Source organism: Anser brachyrhynchus (assembly GCF_964034855.1).
Source record: "Anser brachyrhynchus genome assembly, chromosome: 4".
Taxonomy (NCBI): domain Eukaryota; kingdom Metazoa; phylum Chordata; class Aves; order Anseriformes; family Anatidae; genus Anser; species Anser brachyrhynchus.
In genome coordinates this window covers 38,439,044-38,462,741 of record NC_137698.1, presented here as the reverse complement: position 1 = coordinate 38,462,741, position 23,698 = coordinate 38,439,044, and the positions used below count along the sequence as shown (strand labels likewise).

The 23,698-nt window shown below is 41.8% G+C and overlaps 2 protein-coding genes across 12 annotated transcripts in view; one reads left to right on the top strand and one right to left on the bottom strand.

Annotated features, from left to right (window-relative positions):
* The window catches only part of MAML3 (mastermind like transcriptional coactivator 3), a 273,944-nt gene extending 266,781 nt beyond the window's left edge, over positions 1–7,163 (bottom strand). For all 5 annotated transcript variants that reach the window (XM_080590960.1, XM_080590970.1, XM_080590973.1 and 2 more), the window contains exon 1: positions 6,999–7,163. The gene's annotated coding sequence lies outside the window, so the exon portion shown is untranslated. The remainder of the gene's footprint in view (positions 1–6,998) is intronic.
* A 5,132-nt stretch (positions 7,164–12,295) lies between these two features.
* SCOC (short coiled-coil protein) lies at positions 12,296–21,840 on the top strand. Of its 7 annotated transcripts, none has more exons than XM_080591031.1 (4): positions 12,320–12,555; positions 18,680–18,751; positions 18,855–18,938; positions 19,496–21,840. In XM_080591031.1, exons 1-4 carry the CDS (start codon positions 12,492–12,494, stop codon positions 19,636–19,638), a joined length of 363 nt encoding a protein of 120 aa, XP_080447157.1. In that variant the 5' UTR covers positions 12,320–12,491; the 3' UTR covers positions 19,639–21,840. The 7 variants fall into 7 exon arrangements, with proteins under 7 accessions (XP_080447159.1, XP_080447157.1, XP_080447158.1 ...); XM_080591030.1 differs by lacking the exon at positions 12,320–12,555 and adding an exon at positions 17,821–17,969; XM_080591034.1 differs by lacking the exon at positions 12,320–12,555 and adding an exon at positions 18,140–18,281.
* Positions 21,841–23,698: the final 1,858 nt, after the last annotated feature.

The window sequence follows — 23,698 nt, the reverse complement described above, 5'->3', positions numbered from 1 at the left end:
TAAGCTTTGAAGACATAGAAATCAGAGAAAGCATTCAAAAATTCTATAATCCCAAATATCTTCCTTCCAAATCCCTTGCTAATTTCAGCAGTTTTCTTTCTTATATGCAATACTGTGGGGCTTTCCAAGATGTATCATGGCTCTTCTCCTTACCTCTCACTAGTCTGCATTCCTATTTCCCCCCACACACACACCTTGTCACTGCCTGTTTTCATGCAACAGAACAAATATAAGTACCCGGAATTCTTCAGAATGCCTTTCTCTGACTGAGCTACCATGCTGAGTTAGAAAGTGTGGCTCTCTAACGAGAGCAGCTCATCAGCCAGGTTACTGAGCTCTGTTCTCATCCCATTCATAACAGGTGCAATGTTAACTTCTTCATACTGCTGTTTTTTTTTCATAAAAGGAAGAAAATTGTGAAAATCACCCTTTTAATTATACTGTCCCAAATAACTTATGACTCCAAACACCACTAAAATTGTTTCCAAAACATAAATGAAGTCCTATTGCCACATTACATGCAACACTTAGCTAGTGAAGCTGCATACAATACAACTGCCAACATATAGAGGAGAAAGCACATGCCCTCCTAAAAAGAGCTCATGGGAAAACTATGTTAAAGACATGGCATTTATGAGATTTTTGCATTAGTTATCCCCATATTTAATGAATGCCCACATGCTTGAGCTACTGGAAAATAACTGCAAGGATTGCCTCAGGTCTGCAATACACTAAGAGTCCTGAACATGGTGACCACATACGACTGAACAGCGACCGACCTATCTCCAAATACAACAATCTTATGCTGAATATGGATATAAAGACAATGAACCGTCGGATGTTGATGGTTTTGCCTCAATATACATACTGAGACACAAGGAGGGAGAAGGTGAGCGTGTGCATCTGAGACTGCTTGTGAATAATCCATGCTCTTGGTGGGACTCAATGACATTAGTTGCTCTACAGCAAGTGAATTATCACAGCTTTGCAAATAAACTCAGCTTCCTGTGTTCTACCATCTTTATATTAATACCTTCTTAATGCCATGCTCTTGCTTAGCCACCACAACAGATCAAATTTCAATTATTTATTAATCTATCCCAAGGCCTAACTTTTCAAATCTGGTGTACAGATGACAAATGCATTGGTTACTTGAGCCTCATAGCCAAAATTGATTTAAATTAGAGATGCATGCTATAGATATTAAGTTCATAAGATAAAAATGCTAAAATTAAATAGGCTTAAACAACAACAAAAAGCAGAGCTAGAAATGCTGAGGTTTGCCTTTCTTGACTATGCATAAGTAAGAATTCATTGCTGAGTCTTATTACTCTGGCACTCCTGGAACCCACCAAACACTCCCTCCAAAATCAGGAACTTTTATCGATTTGTTTAGTTCCACTTTCTATTCTGCTCAGAAATACATTTTCTTAAAACAAAACAAAACAAAGTGGTTTAATAATACCTACAAAAACTTTATATAAATATTAGGTGTATTACCAGGATGAAAAGCAACTGAACTACACTTGACCTTCGCTGACTCATCTGCAGTAACTGATCATAGAATCGCAGAATGGCTCAGGTTGGAAGGGACCTTAAAGCCCACCCAGTTCAAGCCCCCTGCCATGGGCAGGGACACCTCCCACCAGACCAGGTTGCCCAAAGCCCCATCCAGCCTGGCCTTGAACACCTCCAGGGATGGGGCATCCACAGCGTTTCTGGGAAACCCAAGTCCAGTGCCTCACCACCCTCACAGTAAAAAAATTCTTTTTAATATCTTATATAAATCTACCTTCTTTTAGTTTAACACCGTTAACCTTTGCCCTATCAGTACATTCCCTGATAAAGAGTCCCTCATCATCTTTCCTGGAGGCCCCCCTTAAGTACTGGGTGCTGACAGATGCATTCCTAGTGTGCCACAACTACACCGCAGAACGTGTTTGCTTAACTCACCTTTGTGAACTACCCTCTGAGCGTATGGAAATACTCATAGCCTCATTCATAATTTAAACTCAATGACATAATATCAGGGCAACAGATTAGTAAAACATACTTCTCCATTTACTGCTGGTAATTGGAGCTAACCATGCTCTCTGATGACCCAAGCAAGAACTGTCACAGCATCTTCAATTTACAAAAAAAAAAAAAAAGAGTAGAACAGTCTCTCAATCAGACTTCTTTTCCAAACAAACTGCTAGAAACACTTCGCTTTTTAAAAAAATGAAAACACTGCCCTCCTTTGGACCAGACATCAACACTCTTCAGCTAGCTCAGAATATAACAGCAAAATCTGCTTCTGGAGGGTCGAAGTCTGACAGCAAGGCATCACATCCTTTAGCTGATTCCTATATAAGGTCCATCTTGCAAACGCCTTACAAACTATGCACCATGTTTTGGTTTAACATACCAGAGTACAACTGCAGTGTTAATCACAAGGTGAAAGAGCTTGCTGGTTTGCTTCTGTAAGATACAGAGAACCATTTTAATAACCCTCACAAAGCTGCAGAGATACTGAAAGAAAAAAACAGTAAGTAGCTTTACAAAACAGTATAAAAGTTTTGCCTGCTATTTCTAGATGTATATAAACACAGCTTATGTAAGGTGTAAAAATCAGGTGAAAGCTGGAAGCTAGATAAACCATAATTAATCAAATTAGAAGCCAGAGCACCATCAGTGATCAAAATTTAGCAAAAAAACCACAATGGTTTAAAATCTAATCTAAAAGATAACACCTTCTATAAAACAAAATAATCTCATGCAAAGTTTGCCATTGGACCTGTAGACAGAATTATTTATTGAATTCAACACTATGCAGTATTCTTTGGAACCAGCCCCAAACTGAAAGAATGGGCACACTTCTAGACTTGGAAATTACAAAAAAAAGCTTGGCTACCTCTTCCCTACTTGAAATAGAAAGGATAATTTGCAGTGGACTTCAGAAAACACGTAGGTATCCCTCTCAGCTAACAAAACAAAATAGCTGTAGAGATCTGGTTTCCATACACATGTGAAGTATACAACACACAGAGCATGAATAATTAGCATAAATGAATGTCAAACTCATCAGAGGACAGGCTGTTGATTTGGAACGCTGCTGGAGGAGCGCGGGAGTCACTCCGCCGGGAACTAATACACGGAAAGGGACTAAGTCTAGCAGGAAAGTCAAAGATGAAGGGGACCTTCTGTGAAAAAAAAGGTTTAAGAGAAAAAATATGTTTCTATTTCCCTTTGTCAGGCAAAGACACCCTCTGACAGTTTGATCTGACTAATGAGGGAAAAGTGCTGTTAGAGTCACATTCTGAGAAACTGCTTCATTTTTGCACAGTTCTTCCTCAGAGTTTGTCAAAGGCAAAACTGAGTAGGCACCTCAAGATCTGGCTCTTCATCCAGGGGCTGGATGTAGAGAACTAACAAACCCTCCTTATAAACAATCCACAGAGCTTAGGGAACTTGTTTATCCATTAATTTCTTACACAGGCAGGCTCAATCTTCACTTTCTGTCTGAAATTGTTTTGCTGGCTGCCATCTCTAAAGTTACTGCACTTCATTACCAAAGGACAGAACTCCTAATATAATTATAAAGCAATTCTTTATCTTCCACTACAAGGGCAGCATTTCACGTTAAGTTGTTCGGTATAATTTCCCTAAATATACAGCCAAATTCTCCTTTCTCTCCCCCAGGAGCAAGTACCAGACTCCTGCCTTGTATTTATGATCAAAGAGTAGGGAGCTGCGAACCACGGCACAAAGGTGAGCTACTGCCCATCGAATGATAATAATTTGCCCCCATGGGAAGCAGACAACTACACTGTGCCTGCCAGAACTCGGCAGGAGTCAGGACTTGCACTAAGTGACTGATGACAGAAACAGGGTCGGGTAAAGAGGGCTGAGAGGGAAAGAAAAGGTAAAGGTACTCAGAAAGAGAGATTGAGCAGAAGCACAGGTGGGGGTAAGCACGGAACTGGGATACAGAGAAGTGAGTGTGCAATATAATGAGGCAAGGAGGGGAGAAACAGATGCCACAGCTCTGCTTTAGTCTACAGAAATATTCTTCCCTAAGACACACAAAACCAGGGGTGTTTAGGGCTGCTCTGTATTCGGCTAGGTAAAAAGTTCTGTGACTAATCCTGTGAAACTGCATTAAAGGTCTGATCCCCCTCAGCGGCTACAACTGCACCTCCTCAAGTGAAACAGAGCAGACCCAACTCCGCAGGAACAGCTGTATTACTGCCATGTTCCCTGGCTCTTTACTGTGAGAGAACAGCTTTCAGGTCCATCCCACGTTACAGAGAAGCTTCAGCTGGGGCACAGAACAAGCAAGACTTTTTGCTGCTGCTGCTTCACCCGGTAAACTTTTTGGTCCACAATTCCACCCCTAGATGTGCAACGTCTGAAAACAACTATTCCATCTCTTGGCTTTTGGTGAATGTTTTGATAACGAGACGTTTGCATACAGCATGTAGTTACTATTGCACAGGCCTTGCAGCTAGCTCTCAGTAAATGACACATTACAATTTCATCTTGGACTGCGTTAATACAATGGGGCATTTCTTCCAGTATCCAGTCTTGATCTGGTATGCTTTCATAATATCTTTGCTTTGACTCTCTATAAAAAAGGATTTGCTCGGGTCTGAAGAGATCTTAGAAGCATTAATGCTCATAGTTGAAGAATGCAAAGGCTAATAAAACAATCCCAATATTTATTATTTTTTGAAGCTAAATCATTTACAGAATAGCATTTTTCAATCTTTGGGTTTGGCAATACTGTCACAGCTTCATTCTTTCCTTCTTAAATAATTTACTTGGCATGGAAATTGAGTTTGTTCATACACACTGTTTTCTCCTTCCCCCTTCTACTTCCAGCTTTCCCAAATCAAAACTGGAAACCTTCATTCCACTGTGACAGGCTCCCCACCCAGGAAAGCTCACAAAGGAACCCCCCCGAAACATACATATAAAAGTCACTACCTCATAACAACCTCTTCCACAGTCTCAAAAGAATTAACTTTCAAATAAAAGAAAGAACCTTAATAAAGTAGTTTTCAAACACTGAGATACAGGAACGAAGTAAGCCCGCAGCCATTTAAGTGTTATGACTCATGAAATATGGCTTAAAATAACAGATTTTTTCCTTAATACTTCCTGATATTTCTCAGTTGTGTTCAGATTCTGCCAGGGTTTACAGTTTTAAAGTTTTTTATCACAAGTCTTGCATTTTTTAAAATGAAATATAAGATTCTTATAATTTCAGGAGCTGAACTTTTTAAGAAAACACCAACTATTGCAAGACTTGCAATAAAACTAAGATCTGGCAATAATGCTGAATGACACTGAGCACAACTCTATTAAAGTCACTGGGATATAGCCCATTTTATAGGGGCTAAAATGTATCAAAAGACCTCTTCTAGAAACTGTGTTTTTTCTCCCATGCATGAGGTCTCTCTCTGCTGTGATTTCTCTGCTATTGTATTATTATAAGCATTATTGATCATCAAGTCCATTAAAAGCATTTGTCACTTTAAATAATTCATCTCTCTAGCCTAGCTTCTGCCACAGATGCCATCAGCAATAACCTTCCAGGAGGCTTGTACTAAAGAAAAACCAGCGTAGCTGCAGCTTAAATAGACAACATTCAGGAACAAGCAAGACAAAAATGGTTGAGCAACCGTGTCACATGATTGCAGTATACTGAAGATTTCTGTGAAGAGCATTAAATAATCTCAGAGTTTTAAAGACCAGATATGCAACAACAGGAAATGAGAGACCTTCAAATGAGGCATCAGTATGAGAATGTCAATACATTTGTAGAATATGTGACTTTGCAAAACAACAACAACAACAAAGATATACACATGAAAGAATTTGTCCTTCTCATTGTCTCTCAGTATCTGATTGATGAATGACCAAATCTGACTGCTGAATGACTGACACCTCACTCTGCAGTGCTCCGCTGGCAGCTCTGCAGGCAAAGTGTGGCAGCCTGTTTACTTGCCTTGGCAAGTGTTTCAGGTATGTGACAGGCCAGGAGGCAGGCAACAGCAGAAAAACTGACAAATGACAAAATTCCCTTGGTGACAAAGTCAGCAGGGCCAGCATATGCTGTTCCACATGACCCTCTCTTTAAAAGCCTGCAGCAACAGCAGGCATCCCAGTTAGAGTACTTGCAGCGCAGCTGATCAAGCCCCAGGCAGACAGAATTTAGGCCACAGACCACAGCTGGATTTTTCAAAGTAAGTTTGAAATGGAAAAATACTTCAAACTCCCTTATTTTTCCCCCCTAAGTGCTAAGATTCAAGGAGGAGATACAGAGGACCCTATGATGTGCTGACACACTGTTGGAATGCAAACTGGTATGTCTTGCCACTGCAGCACAGGGCTTAGTAAAAGCCAACTTCTTGTGCTCCTGAAGCTAGCAGTACTTCTGAAGCCAGAACTGAAATGTGTTGCTAGAGCTTCTGTATCAAGGTCCACCCAATTTTGTAATTCTCTTGCATAGTAAAATCCATTATTAGTTTGTTGTTTAGCCAACAATTAAATTCATGAACTGATTAGGTCTCCCTCACCCATTTAATGATGGCAATTTTAGTGGCTACACATTTAAAATCTGAAGTATTTTCCATTTAACTGCACTGTGGAACAGAGGAAGTGCAGAGGTTACCTGGTTACAGACCTGGAGGACTCCAGGAAGGACTGAGAAGAGGGAAAAGTTCCTACGTTCTGACTGGCCACATTCGCTTCAGAAGGATTGTGAGGGTCAACCACACCAGAGAAAAGCATAAGGAACAGATACCCTGGAACAGCGTTATGTGCTGCCCAATTTTCTGCATCAATGTATTTCAAGGTGGTGGAGGAACCATTTAGCATGACTGTAGAGTGATGAAAGAAAAAAAAATGCTTATTGTCAGTTTCTAAACTGGTACTCTCCAGTGAGCTAACTAACAATTTCCTAGTATCTTTAATGAACACAATGAAACAATTATTACATATGGAGAATTTACCTGAGCCAGCTCTGTTCCTGAATTAGTTCCATCTCCAGAACTGCACATCAATGGAGTGAAGCAGAATGGGCCTTCGTTCAGAGAAGAGCAGAATGATGATCCCTAGTCGTTCCCAAAGTCCAATGAAAAGTCCTGTTCTGCTGCATGTTGCACGTGCCGAGTCACCTAGTTAAGAATTATGAAACGATGTATCAAATGAAAGAGAGGAGAGGGAAATGGAACACACAACTATAATTCACACACCAGCAAAATATAGATCGGTTCAATAATTGCCCATTCACTGTCTAGTTTTACAGGAATTGTAACAGATTAAAACTTCAAGGAGTATTTGAAGTACTCTGGAGCAGTACATTTTTTTATTTTTATTTTTAATTTAGTGGGCAAATGTTCTCCAAGTCTAGACAGACGCATGACAGGAAATCTGAGAGTAGAATGGACAAGTGTGAAGGAAAGTGCGTCTATTTTAAGACACACATACCAGATGTTATGAACAAGTCACTCATTTTCAGACAGCAGAGGTTCAGATCCAACTTTAAAAAAAAAAAAACTACTCAGGCAGAAAACATGATGTACACATTTATCAAAATTAAATGTAATAAGTGAGTGGATCTGAATGCAAGTGGGCAGTTGTCATGGATGGTTTCCAGGTAGCCAACTGTCAGTGCAGCTTCAGAAGCAGCATTTGCAAATGCTGATATTCACTCGCATAGCATGCCCTCAGAGTGCATCTCTAAGTTTGCAAGACTCTGACCCAACATAGCTCGCAAATATCTTAAACTGGGGTAAGTGCTGAGGCAGGAGGGAAAGGGGGGAAGAGCATACACAACTAGGCGACTTGCCGACAAGCATTAATACACCTCAGCTTACTGGTTAAATCTGCAAATGACACATTTAATACACTTCTGTCACCACCCTAGTAAACTGTTGTTCTGCAAGTAGGTTACTGTCACACAGTGTCAGTCAGACTAGCTTGGAACATGCTGTGAATTTACTAGCACTGCTTTATTAGCATGCACTAAGCACGTGCCACGGTTCCCTTCTAAGTTCATCAAGACAGAAACACACTGGCAGCTGTCACTTCCTAACAAGGCACATATTTTTAAAATGTTGTGTTTTATATAGTGTAACTGATAAAGTGGATGCATTTTTATAACGTTTTGTGTAAGAAAAACAACTCCAAACACTTTGTTGTATGCTAGAAAATACTGGTAAATTTATACAGACGTGTATTACACGTAATAAAGTCAGAGCTGGGTTCTACTCCCCTTTACTCACAAATTCTTAACAGAAACAATGTTTTTAAACATGCCAGCTAAAAGCAGGATACTCTATCTCCTAAGGATACAAAGATCAGTTTTCCTACTTCAGAATCCCCTACTAGCTTACTCCATACACTGTGCTGCCTACATCAGACACATCCACGTTTGCAAAACTTATTTTTATATTGGACTCTTGATCAAATCAGCACAGCCCGACAGAACATCAGCTACAAGCTGCGTTACAACACGGATCTCCCCTGCCCAGAGGTTACGTCCCACTATTCTCTGAAATTAACATAAACCCGTTCCTTCAGTGTTTCTGCAACTTCACAAAAAAAATCTTTTCTATTACTGACAGTGAAAAAGCATTAAAGCAACACCAGGCATCTCTATACAATTACACCTTTGGAACAAGGGGTCGGGGAGGTCTTGCTGAGTGGTACAGACAGCAAAAATGTCTCTCGGCTGACTAACCTCCTGTCTCTGACCCCACTCTTTCCTCTTGCCTTTCCAAGCTAGAAAAATATTTGAAATAGAAGCCCTGAGAAGTGTTTCCGAAAGGTACCCCAGCTGTGGACTCCCAGAGATAACAAATCAGCACTGTAACAGGAAACAACTGAGGGAGGCGGAGAGGTTTTTTTGAAAGCTGCAATGTTATAGCCCAGTTCTTAAGAGCAAATTAGTGCTGGGCCCTACATAAAGTAAGCTCTATTGAAATCTACCTCAACCGAGATATAAGCACTGTTACACTCTTAGTAGAAATAGGGGACACGGCACATGCTGTGTTTCAGCTCAACGTTCACACATCTGTACTTAACTCTGAGCCAGCTTCCTTTTCAGGTCACCATTAAATCATTTTAATTAGCAAATTAGTTACATGTCACTTACAGAATTAAAAAACGTGAACGAGCTACGACCAGGCACATTTAGCCGCAGGTTTTACAAGGAAGGACCAGAACCCTCCTGTAATTTTACACAGGGGGCCTTACCGACTACACAACCCTGAGCTCGGAGAATCATTGCAGTGCCAAACCTGCAGGCGTCCTTGGGCATTGATCTGTTGCTTTCACCCTACCCAGACAGCAAGCTGCTCGTGTGCCTGCTATCGATATCACCACGACAGGCCCAGCACAGAGCTGTGCCGGCGCTGATGCCGTTGCTGCTACGTCACACCAAAGGCTCGGAGGACTGGCTGTCCCCGTCCCGCTCCAGCCCTCAGCTTCCTCTGACTGAGGGCAGCCACACAAGCTGCCAGGTACTCCCCGGCCTCTGTTCAACATGGTAATGACACCCCCAGAAAGAGGAACTGATATTTTATAACCAAAGTAACTTTCACATTAATGTCCATCACTCCAGTGAAGGTGGAAATGGCCAAACTCACGGTGCTGACAGCGAACCCCACCACACAGCTCTACGTTGGTCAGCCCCTCTGCCTGCAGCTGCTCGTTTCTGCTGCTCCTCGTGAAACAAGCACGAGGACAGCAGGGAAGGGGTACTTCCACCTCGTGTTTGCATGGCTTCTCCTATCCAAAGACCTTATTTCACTAAGCAGCAGGCCCCCACCAAAGAAAGTGTTCCTGACCACAGCACTCACGGAACCGAACAAGCCAGAGCTGTGACTGTGCAGTGCTTTAAAATCACAGAACACGCAGGTGTATGTGTGAAACATGAAAAACCTTGTGGGCAAGACAGAAACTAGGCAAAATCTGAGGAGCCCTTCGCCAAACCCCATCGCTCCCTGTCAGTAAACATGTCTCCACTTCCAGAACAAGCTGTGTCAGTCTCTCCCAGCCCCAGCTGATGGCCCAGGTCCTCGTGAAAGGCCTTCTGCACGACACAGCTCTACAAACAGCGCCAGAGCCTTTGGTACACACACACACACGTGTGCAACTACACTCATGCAGCCAAGCACACATACTTTCTGCACTCTCCTCCTCCTGCAGAGGCACCAGTGGAGGAAAGGAAGCGAGAAATCATCGAAAAGCCTTTCAAAGAGAGCTTTAAAGAGCTCCAAGATGCTTGCAGGGCAGCCTTGTTTCCAAACCTTGGGGCCAAGAGCCCGCAGGCCCGGAAGACCCCTGAAGCAAGCTGCTCTTCGGTGCCACATGGAGCAGGATGCCCAAGAGCAAGAGCCTGGCTCCCGAAGCTGCAGGGATCAGAGCAGCCCACACGAGGTGGCCAAACCGCTCCGTGAATCATACCCACCTTCACCGTGAGGAGCCTTTCTTACTCGCTCCTGTTAAAATACAGCTCTTACTCTGCATCACTGTTACTAATGACTTTGATCTAGGCACAAATAACAGCTGCACAACATCCATATTCACTGTGTCCAAAACCAGCTAATGATTTACCTGGAAATTGCACCTACCAGAGGGAGGCCGTATGGCCAATACAATAGAACAATATTGACACAGGCAAGAGAAGTTAATTAAACATTTTAGATGAGAGCTACACAGTTCAGACAAGATACAACACATTTAGTTCCACAGGCGTATGATTTTACAAAATTCAGAGGTACAGATAGTATAATTGCTGGAGCTTTTAGGACATGCCCTTCCAAGCTGAGTTGTTGAAATGCTTCAACCATACATAACATGTCTGAGAAGAATAAAGGACAAAGACAAAAGATGAAAATGCTTCCTAGCTTTAATGGGAGGGCTCTGAAGCATGCTATTGCATCACAGAGAAGGAGAAAAAATGATATGGAATCCTTTCCACCAGAGCAAAAACAATCAAATTCCAACATGACAGCAAATAAGGATTAAAGCAGCTACAACCAGCAGTGGCCAAGAGAAGAGCAGCGAACAACAGCTGAACCTCCACTGGACCTGTGGAAGATTGCATTAACTGCCCATTTTCTCCTTTCTCCCCTTCTTCTCTTCTTTTGTCATTCAGGATTTACAAGTTAATGTAAAACTGTAGAGAGGATCATACAGGGAAGGACCATTCACTCCATCTTTTACCAACGGAACAGACTGAGCACACAACATGCAGGCTGTTCAAGACCAGTAAGGCAAATTTTTAGCTCCACTTGGATAAGAACTAAGTTTGAGTAACACCCAAGATTACTCTGAAAATGCAAGACGTGCTTGATTTTCAGTAATCTCTGAAATCAGTCGTCAGTACCTTCACTGACACCAACAGAAAAGCTTTATCAAAACTAAAACCACACACACGAGCAGCTAAAGGATCGGAAGAAAAACCGAATAGCATTGCATTTACCATTTCTGTAAGTTGGGCAATGCTTCACAAAACTAAGTTCAATTTTCAGCAAGACTTCAGAGATGTTCCTAATTAAGAAAAATTTGTCAACATCCTAAACTTGGTCTTTTTCTGAATACAAATTTTGATTAAAAAAGATCCAAGTCAGGTGGACTCTGAACATGCAACCCCCTGAGCAGGAAGTGGTTCCACCCTTCACTACACTCTTTAATCAAGACCAGGGCCATTTATAGTTTTAAATTAATTGCAAACAAACATTCTATTCCATGAGTGCAAAAGAAAGCTATTTAAACGTATATGTATTTCTTCTTTTTTTTTTAAAATACATGTTCAAACCATGTTCAGTTTTCTTTAAGAAGCGAAAACAAACTGCCCTCAGAAGCGGGGTTTTCTTTGATCTCATTTTCTCTTCCTTCCTCCCACCTACTATCACAGAACACCACATGCTCGCATATAACTTACTTGCACACTTTAGCCAATTGGTTTTGATGTGACTGTTCAAGTAAAATTACTCACATTCCTAAGTATTTGAAGATTATATTTTAAAATTGTGGCTCCAAAATCTATTCATTGCGTTTCCTTGGGCTATGAGTAACATTTTTGGACATATAACATTAAGACTTCCCGTCTTTTCCTATCACAAGATAAAAAAACAGCAAACCACCACACGCAGCCCTAGAAAAAAAAAAAACAACAACAACGAAAACCCGATTCAGGTGAACGCACAGTTCTTTCACAGAAAGAGCGTGCAATAATAGCGTTTGCTCAGCACATATCTGACGAAGCTGCCACAGCTCTTCAACCTTCTAGCTTAACAATTTCCGGAAAGGAGCTCAAGGTTCAGCCGAGATATCACACAGCACGACGTGTGTAGTTGCCAACAGGATCGGGTAACACCTCCGTGGTGGACTCATTAAGGATTTAACAGGAGAAGTCACGTGCACACTGAAAAATGGCTGCAAACGGCCATGCTTAATGCACTTCCCAGAAAACTTCGAAAGAAGGAAGCAAAATGGATTTACCCTTAGACGAGGAGGACGGCACTTTCACCAACATTTCTTTGGCAGATGATTCAGGTAAGAAACTCTAGTTACCTACTGATACAATACAAATTGCATGGTCCAAATAGTAATACTGTGTGAGCACACGAACCTGTAGATCCCAGGTATGAGGTACAATGTATCTTTAGAAAATACCCTCATGTAAACTTCTCTAATTCTGCAGTTGAATAAGCCTTGTGATTAATTAAGACTTGAGATTTTGGGGGAGGTGGGGCCTACCAGAGTTTTGCTATAATAACGCATGGTAATATACACTCACCATCTGACAATATATAGCCTTTCATGGTTTATAAAGAAAGTTCCAGAAATGTTAACTCAGTAGTTACCCCTTTCAAAGAAAATACAGATAGTGCTGGCCCTTCCGCCTGAACATGGAGTGATGATCTCTGACATACTCTAGTGAGAGTTCACAAGAAGTGATGCAAATTAAGTAGTAACTGAAATGAGCAGATCCACTTAAATCCCAACTATTAAGCAGTAACCGTTTTAAAAGAAACTACAAAAAGCAAAGATTGCCTCCGCTTCTCCTTCCAGTTTGTGGAACAGAAATGGTTTGGAATGGGAAGTAGGATAGTTCTACATACTAGAAAAATTGAGTTAATTGACAATAATTTACTTAGAGAGGTGTGGCCAGAGTATCAACTTGATCATATCTGCTCGGCCGTCATACAGCTGTACTAATTTACATCAGCTAGAAATTTGGATTGCTGATTAATGAATGCTAAAAGTCCTTTATTTTATTATTTTTTTTTAAAACAGAAGACCATTTTGCTTTGTCTTGTTGTTTTAGCTTAAAGAATTCAGTGTACTTGCTGCCTTTAGCACGTATTTTACAAAACCTCGGAGCTGATTTTTAAATGCAATAAGCTTATACAGTACATAGCCATGTGCTGATGTCATGAGGCTAGCCATTCACAATCAGACAAGTCTGCAGACGCAGGCACAAGCTGTGCTGTCGGGAGAACCCTCTGTTACTGCAGGTCTGACTCTTTCTCTGTGAGAAGGAGCGGAACGGTAAGGGAAAGCTGTCCTAAGACACGGCCTCATGACTCGCTGCACAGCCGGTAACGTGGCAGGAAGAGATGAGGGGCAGCACACAAGCTTGCCTAGTCTTTGCGTGGCAGCCACAACACTGCATGAGCTTGAATCTGCCTGGTCTCAGCTGGGTCTCTTTGCTGCGTTGCTTGCTTGGTCTCTCACCCGAGCCTCCTCTCTTCTCTAACCTCAGCACCATTGCAGGTTGGAAAATGTTAACACGCATGAGAAAACACAGGCAGAAAGTTAAAACCTCTCTCGTTAGGACACAAACAAAGCTTCTTTATGCAAGATCTGATACCAAAACCAGAGCTTCCACCACCCCCAAGAGTAAAGACGTGGGGAGAGTCACTCACAAGTACAGAAAGAAGTTCAGGGTAACTGAGAATAAGTGGCATTTTCAGGCAAGCTTTTAACGTGATGGCATATAGAGAGAGTACAGTAAGATACAGGCTGAATACGATAGCCCTGGTCCATTTTTTCTGCCAGAGGGCAACACCTAGAGGCCAGAAAGGCAGGTGTAAGAAAATTTTCAATCAATATCAGGAAGAGACTGTTATATGCTTTGTAGCAAACAGTCTTCCTTTCCTCTCCCAGCTGAAGTCACAACCAATTACCATGACTTCAGAGCACAGAGGCAAAAAAACAGGATGGGTCTCACTGCCGTAACTGTCAGCCTGGAGAAGGACATCGATTCCACAAGAGCAGGGAGGACAACAAAAAGTTTTACGCAGTGAGAGAGAAAATGGTTCCTTAAGTGGACAACAGAATCTCAAACAAGGAATAAAGAAACGGGGCTAACAATATGTAGACCTTGAACCAAATCATAAGCAAGTGGACTTTGCCTGAGGATGACCTGAGGTTTTAGAAGCAAGTGTTCCATAATTAAATCTTAACTAGGATCACAAAGATGCACTGGTTTTAATGAACTTAGTATGTCTGTAATTACATAAGGCTTTCCCCCATCTCTTGGAGTGTACTGACAAAAATACTAAACAAGGACAAGTAGAGCAACACGCTATGTATGTACAGTCCGATAACCTAATCGGAAAAGACCCTTCATATCAAAGAGTCTTTAGTACACTGAAAAGCTGTTGTGGAAAAGCAACAGGGGTTACACTGAGCCTGATTAACTGAGTACAATCCATGAATGTTTAATAGCTATTGTTCTTCCAAAACAGCAGCACTTTTCTAGTTGTTAAGTACACAGGTATTAAAAAAAAAAAAGAAATCATTCTCATGTAAACCAAGATGAACATAAAATGGTAGCAAGACAGAAACTTCTCAATCAGTATTTGAATAGCAATATCAAAAGCACTTGAAACAAGGGAAAGCATTCATTAACAGCATTTGTTAAAAGGTGAAAATATTTTAATCTTTAGTGAAAGTAATACCTTTTCAGTAAGAAACTCAGCACTTGATAAAGTTCCCTCAAAAAAAATAAATAACGTATAGCAACAGAGGAAATGAAACCAGAAATAAAACAAAACAGGGAGATGACACCCAACAGCTGCAAAGATTTCTGCATTGCTCTTCTCACCAATGCTCACTAAGTCAAGTTTCTGTTCATTGCAAAGAATCCAAAAATTATCTTACTTTTTTCCTCTTTTTTCCCCTCCAAATACAGTTTCCAGAAAGCCAGCAGTAATGACTGCATTTCTTACACATAACCCTCTTCTTAAAAAGCAGAAACAACCCCCTAAACATTTAGGCCTAACTTAAAGAAATGCAAAATAGCTTTTCATCTCCAAGTTACCAGTAAAACTTTGTGGGACCTCACTAAAAAGTCCTTCCACAAACATTTGTAACAAACCTGCAGCTGATGATTACAAGGCAGATCAACCAGTTAACAGGCCAACATTATGTCATGTATGTTGGTATTCACAGCCTAACACTGCAAGGAGTTCAGTTCTCCATTCTGTTTAGAAATGCATTTTGGTGGAGTTAGCGTAAAAACGGAAACATCTGCACTCCTGCACAACCTTGAAGAAGTCAGGATGCAGTTTCATTGGAAGGAGGACCCCTTCAGCATTAAAGAGAAAATAAGGCTTTCTGAGGCTTCCTTTCTGTAGGCTTTCTAAAGAAAACAGATTTTTCCCCCCAACTGAATGCACACAGGTTACCTCACTGGTGAGGAACCATTCTCATAAGGGGCCTAAAGAATTGCCAAACCCTGGCCAATAAGTAAGGACAGAGATGATACTTACACCAATGGAAGTCAAAATAGCTGTTCTTTTTTTATAATTTGATGTGGTTGGAAAAAGCGCAAACTAAGAACTACGCAGATTCTGCATCTGACAGAAGTCTTTCTTCAAGCTGTAAATGTAAATTTGTACAAGGATGTTCTGTACTACAAAAGCCTTTTGAGGGTGCTGGGAAAAAGTAACAATAACTGCACAGAATTCCAGCATAGAGCAAGACGAAAAAAAATCCTCACAGGCTGTCATTTCTGCAGAGAAACAAAATGAAGATTTGACGCAAAGGGTGCGGCAGGGAAAAAGTATGAAGCCAATTGTCATCCTTTTCATCTTTTTCTTTGTGGAAATATTAAAGGAGAAAAAAGTACAGCTCAAATAGAAAACATCTTAGAAATATGTACAATAACTTCTTCTGTTAATGAAAAGGAGAATACGTTTCTATTCTAATGGTGAACAGTGAAGCCTCTGTCATCAGCCAGTTTACGCAGGTGCCTTTGGTGCATGTAACGGTGCCAAAAAGGAAGTGAAAGGCTTGTTGGTTTGCACTGTGTACCATGGAAAAACAGGACATACACAAGACTTTTAGAAACGAAACATCTGAAAAATGTTTGTCATTAGCAGCAAGGACTATTAGAATTGGAGTCCAGGGCAATGAGACTGACAGTGTGAATGAAATGTCCTGTAGTTTTGTAACTGTGCAGATATATGCGTTCAGGCTAACGATTAATGATGCCTTATATCCTAGGGAGATTGTTGCTATTTTAAACAAAAAAAGGTCTTACAGTGAAATTGAGTAAATTAATTCCTTTTGCCAGCAATGTCAACTAGTTTTAGGAAATCTTAATTGGAACTTAGAATATGTATAAGTATAGATAATTGCATTTGTAAAGTGAGAGGTGCTGTTCTTCTAAATTGAATATAATATAAGCGACAATATCATGAATGCCCCCTGGCTTTGACAAAATGCCTTAGAGGATATGAAATGAATTAGTAAGACAGAAAGGGATTAGCACTGGCTCTTGGTTCAGCTTTGACTTCAAGAGCTCTGACACACTGGTAAAAATTACAAGCTTTCTTTTTAACTCTTCAGTCAGCAACCCGCTTACCTGAAGCAAGTGATCTAGTGTGTAAGTGTACAAATAGTTTAATAAACTGAACAGCAAAACGTTACTTAGGGCAGTGTTCAGATGTTCCACCAATAAAGAGAATCCTCTTATTTCTCCTTTAAACCGCACACTGGATGTTACTATCAAATTATGTTGCTCCACATATGTTGCTCCACAAGAGAAAACAATTAACTTCCAGAATGTGTTAATATCATTTCATTTTCTTTAGACCATGTATTTCCTCTGAAGTAGAAAGCAGTAAGTTCATAAACAAAAACAAAGCAGAAAAGCTCTGTGAACACAGGTTATGCCAAATCAGTTTGCCAAGCAAAGTGAACCGATTTGCACAAACCTGCACGTAATTGGTATTTACCTCATTACTGCTGCCCTTCCCAGTGAGTGGGGAAACCATAGAGAAGCAAACCCTGCCGGATCCCTACCAAGGTGGTTTTTAGAAAAAACAAACCTGATTGTTTCTGGAGGCGGTAAATGACTTCCTGTGCGTTTGTGAGCTCTGACACTAATGGCACATTCGAGTCGCTACAGCTGCTCATGAGCAAGACTACCTGGCTATTCCGCTGTAGCTTGACTTACATGTAACACCCAGCAGAACGCCATCCTAGTGTTTAAGATCGTGTTTTATGTGAGGGCATAGACAAGAGCCAGGGTCAGCCCTGCTTTTCTGGCAAATTAATCAATGGAAGGGGTAAATACAGATCTCCTATGAAGCGTAGGAAGCCTGTAGGCAAGGCTTGCCATACTGACAGCTTCAAGAACAAATAAATTGTTCTTTCTAATGCAAAAAGGGTTAACAATCTACTAGAACCAGCCTCCCGCTGCTAAGGGGGACACGGAGCACACCCTAACGTGTAAGATACTATCAGGTTACTCCGTGTGCGTTCGGGACTTGGGAGCTGTAGGATTTAGAGCACGCCCTGAGCAACCACCTCAAAGGGCAGGATGTTTGGTGGCAATACGTTACCGAGCAGCGTGCGAGGCAGGCAGATAAGCCTGGCGGCAGGCTGCTTTGCTCGGCCGCTCATCAAAGCGCCTCTGGCTGCGGGCTTTTCTTCGCTTGGCTTCGCACCTGGTACCTCAAAACGCGGGGTCTTTGTGCTGGAAAACGGAGAGGGGCTGGGAGGGGAGCGGGGGGAACGTTCCCGGTGAGGGCCGGGCCAGGCAGGACCCGGAGCCACCTGCGGCCGGGCCCGGCCCCGCCGTCACCCCACCCACAGCCCGCCCCCGGCCCCGCTGAGGCGGCTCGCCCTGCCCCGCCCCGCCCCGCCCCGCCGCCGGGCCGTGCGCAGGCGCGTTGCGGAGCTCGGCGCAGGGCTGCGGCCGGGCCGGGCCGGGGGCTGTGGGCGCGGGGCGGCCCGCGGGGAGTCGGCGGCGGCGGCCTGAGGTGGGGCGCGGCCGTTGGGAGGCGGGGGGAGGCTGCGGGGCCCCGGGGGGCTGCGGCCGCTGAGCCCGGAGGGGGGGAGGGGAGAAGGGGTCCGAAGCGGGCCCGGGGGGCCGTGATTAAAAGGGGGGCCCCGGTGCCCGCGGGAGGCGCTTCCAGAAGGATCGGTGCGGAGCCCGCGGCCGGAGCGAGGCCTCGCTGCGCGGGCTCAACCCGGAGCGGGTCCCCAAGCCCGAGCGCGGCTCCTCGGGGATCCGCGTCTGTGACACGGAGCGACGCGGGGCCTAAGGCAGAACAGCGTTTGTCGAGTGCTTTTTAACAACAATTAGCGAAACGCACCTGGAAGGCAGGTGCTCGCCGCTGTGATGCTTACCTCAGCTGTCTGTTTCTCCCTTACGCAGACCGTCTCTCAGGACTACGCCGTTCAAAAGCGGGAAGAGCCCGTTCTCCAATGATGAATGCTGACATGGATGGTATAAGTTCTCTATGTGCTTGTTCTTCGCTGTTACTTTTTCTGCTTAGTGTAATTTCCAGCTGTTTCAGAGGTTGCATTAAAGCTCATATGATTTGTTGCAGCTGTTGAGGCTGAGAATCAGGTGGAATTAGAAGAGAAAACACGGCTTATTAATCAAGTTTTGGAACTGCAGCACACACTTGAAGGTTAGCAGTTTGGCACCTCAGATTTTTCATAAGCACGATATTAAGCAAAAGAGGAGCTTACTGTTCTGCCCTGTCTTAGGCTGAAAGTGCTGCTGTCTGGATATATGTCATTTGTGTATTTGAAGGTACATAAACAAGGTCTCAGAAATTTTAGTGATGCCAGCCACTTTTTCCCCCCTTCTTTCTGCAATGTATTACTTGCTTGATTCTCATAATACATGCTGTCTTTGTGTCTGCTCGTCACTGGACTTAGGTTTCCACATAGTTTAGTTTGCAATAACTTAATTCAAAAAGTCAAGAAAAGAACACAGATTAACAATTAGTTTATGTGACACACTTGTCATATAATACTATACAACATAATTTAGGGAAAATGGGTTTTAGATAAAACCTGGGAGTAACACAGTGGGAATACCTTAAGGTATTCAAGGTAATACCTTAAAGCAGTGTTTCACGTATGTGAAACAGATTTGAATGGTTTGATGTAGGGACATAAAATATATTTGTTATTATATGCAATACTGTCTAATTTTTTTCTTATAATATCACCTTTGCAGATCTCTCAGCACGAGTAGATGCCGTTAAGGAAGAAAACTTGAAACTGAAATCAGAAAACCAAGTTCTTGGACAATATATAGAAAATCTGATGTCAGCATCTAGTGTTTTCCAAACCACTGACACAAAAAGCAAAAGGAAGTAAGGGTTGACTCACAAATGATGTCATTGTATTGCTGCTGTCTTTTTTTGTTTTAATTGGCATAGGCTTCGTGAGCTAAAATACCTTAGTTTGTGGCTTTACTGGATACCTGAAAACTATAAACTTCAGTGATAAGCAGAATTAAGAACATTATCATGAACAGGAGACATAAGTTTGTATATTGTTAAGATTAAGCAATGTGCAAATATAGTATAGAGACTTACTAGATTTTCATACTTGTTTTAAATGAGCATATCTTGTTAAAAACTGGATTCAGTTTGTCAGGTTAAACATGTGTATGTTGGCTCTCTTTGAGGTCTTAGGGTAGTGTTCTTGACTAGCAAAATAATAGTTATAAAATGGTGTTGAAAACTTACTTGATAAAACTATTCCAAGTCTAATGGCATCACCTTTTTCACCTCGAGTATAGTTAGATTACTGTATAGTACTGTCCATATCTCTGCAAAGCAACTTTAAACAGAAGCCTATAAACCAGTTAGGAATTTTTGTGAAGTAGAAACAATATGACATTATTTGCAGGGTTTGTATACAGAATTACAGGATTTTTTTGGAAGGAGGAGGGTAAGGGAAGGCGAACAAGGATAAGCAATGAGCATCAGGGAAATACCAAATTGATGCAATATTAATATGTCTCATTTGCAAGATCTACCCTTCAAACCATTTTTACTTCCTTGTTTCATCAGAGAATGATCATCTGCATCATAACGTATGATCCTCCTGAAGTTTTTCAGTTGTGTAGTTAACAGTTACAAAAAAAATACTAAGTAATAAGCTTGACAGAAATAGAAAGCCAGCAGCGTTCTTCCTCGTGCTCACTGTGAGCAATGTACAGAGAGGTAGTGAAAACAAGTCTTTCCTTGCCACCTTTTTACTTTGTTCCTGAAGTGCCAAACTTGTCCTCGCTTCAGGCCTTAAAGCAGCTGTTTACCTGACGCAGAGCTGGAGCTTGTGAAGCGCCTCTTGAGGCACAGCACGAAAACATCCAAGGCAGAAGAGGCAGCAGTGGCTGTTGCCTCAAATCTGTGCTGCTCTGAGCAATGCCTAGCATCCAGGTATCCTGTTTTTCACTGGCTTGGTTTTGCTAGAAGGTTTTGGAAAGGAGCTCAGCCCAGATTCTGGGCACCAGCACTTCCCATAGAGGGGTATGTCTAGCATAATCAGTATTAAGGAAGAGCAGAAGCTGAAATACAAAACCTAAGTTTTAGGTCAGTACTCAGTTGCATGTTTCACCTTGCCATATAGCACCACAGCAGACCTGTTTACGGATGTTACCTAAAGCTGAGGTCTGTCTCGTAATGAAGCTGTTTTACTTTACCTTTTAAGAAGAGGAAACCATTCAACTTTGTTGTGATGGATTCTGTAAAATAAAGCTGCAGGAAGTGAATCAGTGGATGTCACGGCAGAATAAATCCATCTCAAAACACACTTCTTGGCAGCTAAGTGCTGCTATTTCTCAACTGTAAGCTGATAGTGTGAGGTCTCCCCCTCCCAAAGGAGAGTCCTCCCATACAGGTCGGTATAGCACTCATTGGAGTGTCAGCAGGCAGTCAAATGACTGCAAACAAAGCACTAACAGTTTGTCTCAAAGGCTGCTTATGAGTCTGTGTCAAGAAATCAGATTATGAAGAAAGTTTTACCTGCCAAGGCACAAGTGGCTGATACTGTTTTTGTCACAGGGTCCTATAACCATCTAACCTTACTTGTTACTTGTAAATGTCTCTGGACTGCTTTGTCACTTTACCGCCTATCTGAAAATCTGAATACATCCAAGAATTCCTAGCAGGTAGAATAAATTGCATGGCTAGTCCAGGGTTTGAGCATTAAAAAAAAAAAACACCCAAGCACTTGACTTCTAAAAATATTTCATTATAGCCATCTTAGCTTTAAAGCTGTGTCACTTCCACATCTTCATCTGCACTGTAGGAGATACCCACGAACACCAAGTGGCGACAGAGCATGCACTTTGTTAGACTTCAGCAATTCTCCCAAGATCACGTAATCTTAAAATCACAGTTGTGTATTGTAAGATTGGATAGTGATATTTTATCTATTGGTCTGTATATAGTAGTCATTTCATCTATATACCATTTTACATCCCACTGCTGTGGCCTTCCTTTAACTTATGAGCATTTTAAAGATGTTGTATTTCTGACTTTACACTAAATAAAAAATTGATTTGTCTCACTTTGGTTTAATATTTATAAACCCTAAAACGTCCTGCAACTATCTGTAGTCAAAAGGTGGAAAAGTAGTAAGTTTGCTGTTATAATTTTGTTTCTACACAGTTGAAGTGTCTGAAAGACTAGATGTAATTATCAAGACTTCAGATTAAAACTGGGTTAATTACCATTTTCAGTAAGCTTCCAGTTCCTGACTCACTTGCTATTTCCACTTGTGAATCTTAGTATAGTTTGCTGTTCAAGCTAAAAGAAAACAAACAAAAAGGCTTGGCAGACAGCATCCAGTGTTTTCAAAGCTAAAACCTGCCCATCTATGTAGGTTAACTTTAAATTGGAAGATTTTACCTTTTCCTATACAGCTAGCTAGCTCTAATGTGAGACAGAAACTGGAATTCTTATTTCACCATACCTCTATGACAGTGGAAGCTAACAGGAGGAAATCAAGTTGGAAGAAACTAACTTCACATGTTCCCCCAGTCCTACATAGCCTCCCCAGAATGTAGAAGATTCTCCATCTGGGCCCTGCTGTTGTCAGTAAGGCCGCCTTACTCAGCTGCGACATAGCTGCTGGGAATGCAGGCTGTGGAGGTCGGCTACTCATGCGGTTCCAAAGATGACTGACAGCTTTAATAGCAAGGCACCCTGTAAGAGGGTTATCATTAGTTGATTAATTTCAAAGCACTTTCAAGCAACCAGGATCAAGTATTTTTCTTGAAATGTGTTTGGTGATAAATGAACTACACACACGAACTACAGGATGAAATCTCAGTGTTAATAGAATCAACAGAAGGGTTCCCCTTTTGCCTTTTTTCTCATCTAGAGCCTCAAGTACCCTAAGCTCTGATATTTCTCCCTTAATTACTAGCGTAAGACTAGATCCAAGTAAACTGATGTGCATGAGGATGTCTTTTATCTGCAGGTTCCAGGTAATGGAAGTCATTAAGCCAGTATTAAAGAGCGAGATAGGCCTTACAAAGCCAGTACTATTGCAAACAGCACTCTTGAGTCATGACCTCCTAAAACAATTTTACCTGTAATAAATGAGTCTGTCCTTACTGAAATAAGATACAAAGATGCTGATATGGCATTAATGAAGACAAATCCAAGTTCAAGAACTTAAGGGAAGAGTAGCATCCCCTATAAGGTGACCGATCCCTGAAGTAACTATACCATTACTAAGAAATCAATGTGCAGTGATTTAAAAACAAAAACAACCCAACCAACTCCAAAGCCCAAACCCAAATGCTGTAACAATGCCACAGGCCTTTTACCAGGCTCAGACAGGATTCAATCAAATTCAGTGCTGAAATGATCCCTGACAGGTCCCAGTAATCAGCAGTCCATACTCATACTCACTGCTCAGGGTCCTTTTGTTGCCAACAGGACACCTCACTGGTAACAGCTTCTATTTATTATTGAAAAGTCACAGGCAGAAGGGGGAATCTGGAGTCACTACGTACCTTTTGCATGTAGACCATAAACGAAGGAGATGAGAGTGTTGCACTTTGCCATGTCCCTCCATGTATTTCTCCACACAAAACAGAATCCAATATTCCTGGCTTTTGAACGCTTCAACACAAGTACTTGTGTTGGCTGGCTTCTTCATTTGGGTTAGTTAAAAAGCATTCATTTGTTAAAGATATCTTATAAAGTAATATCAGAGTAAACAAAACTGTGAAATTGTCGTTGACTTCATATGCTGAGAAAATATTTCTTTTGTAAGTGAACGGACTTCTTGCCAGTCACAAGAAAATTTGTCAGGTTGTATATAAACTAATGTATTTCTCCAGTTTTAGCATATGACTGCTTTTGCTAGCAGTTTACATACCACCACTATAGGCAGCTGCCAAGCAGCAAGAGGA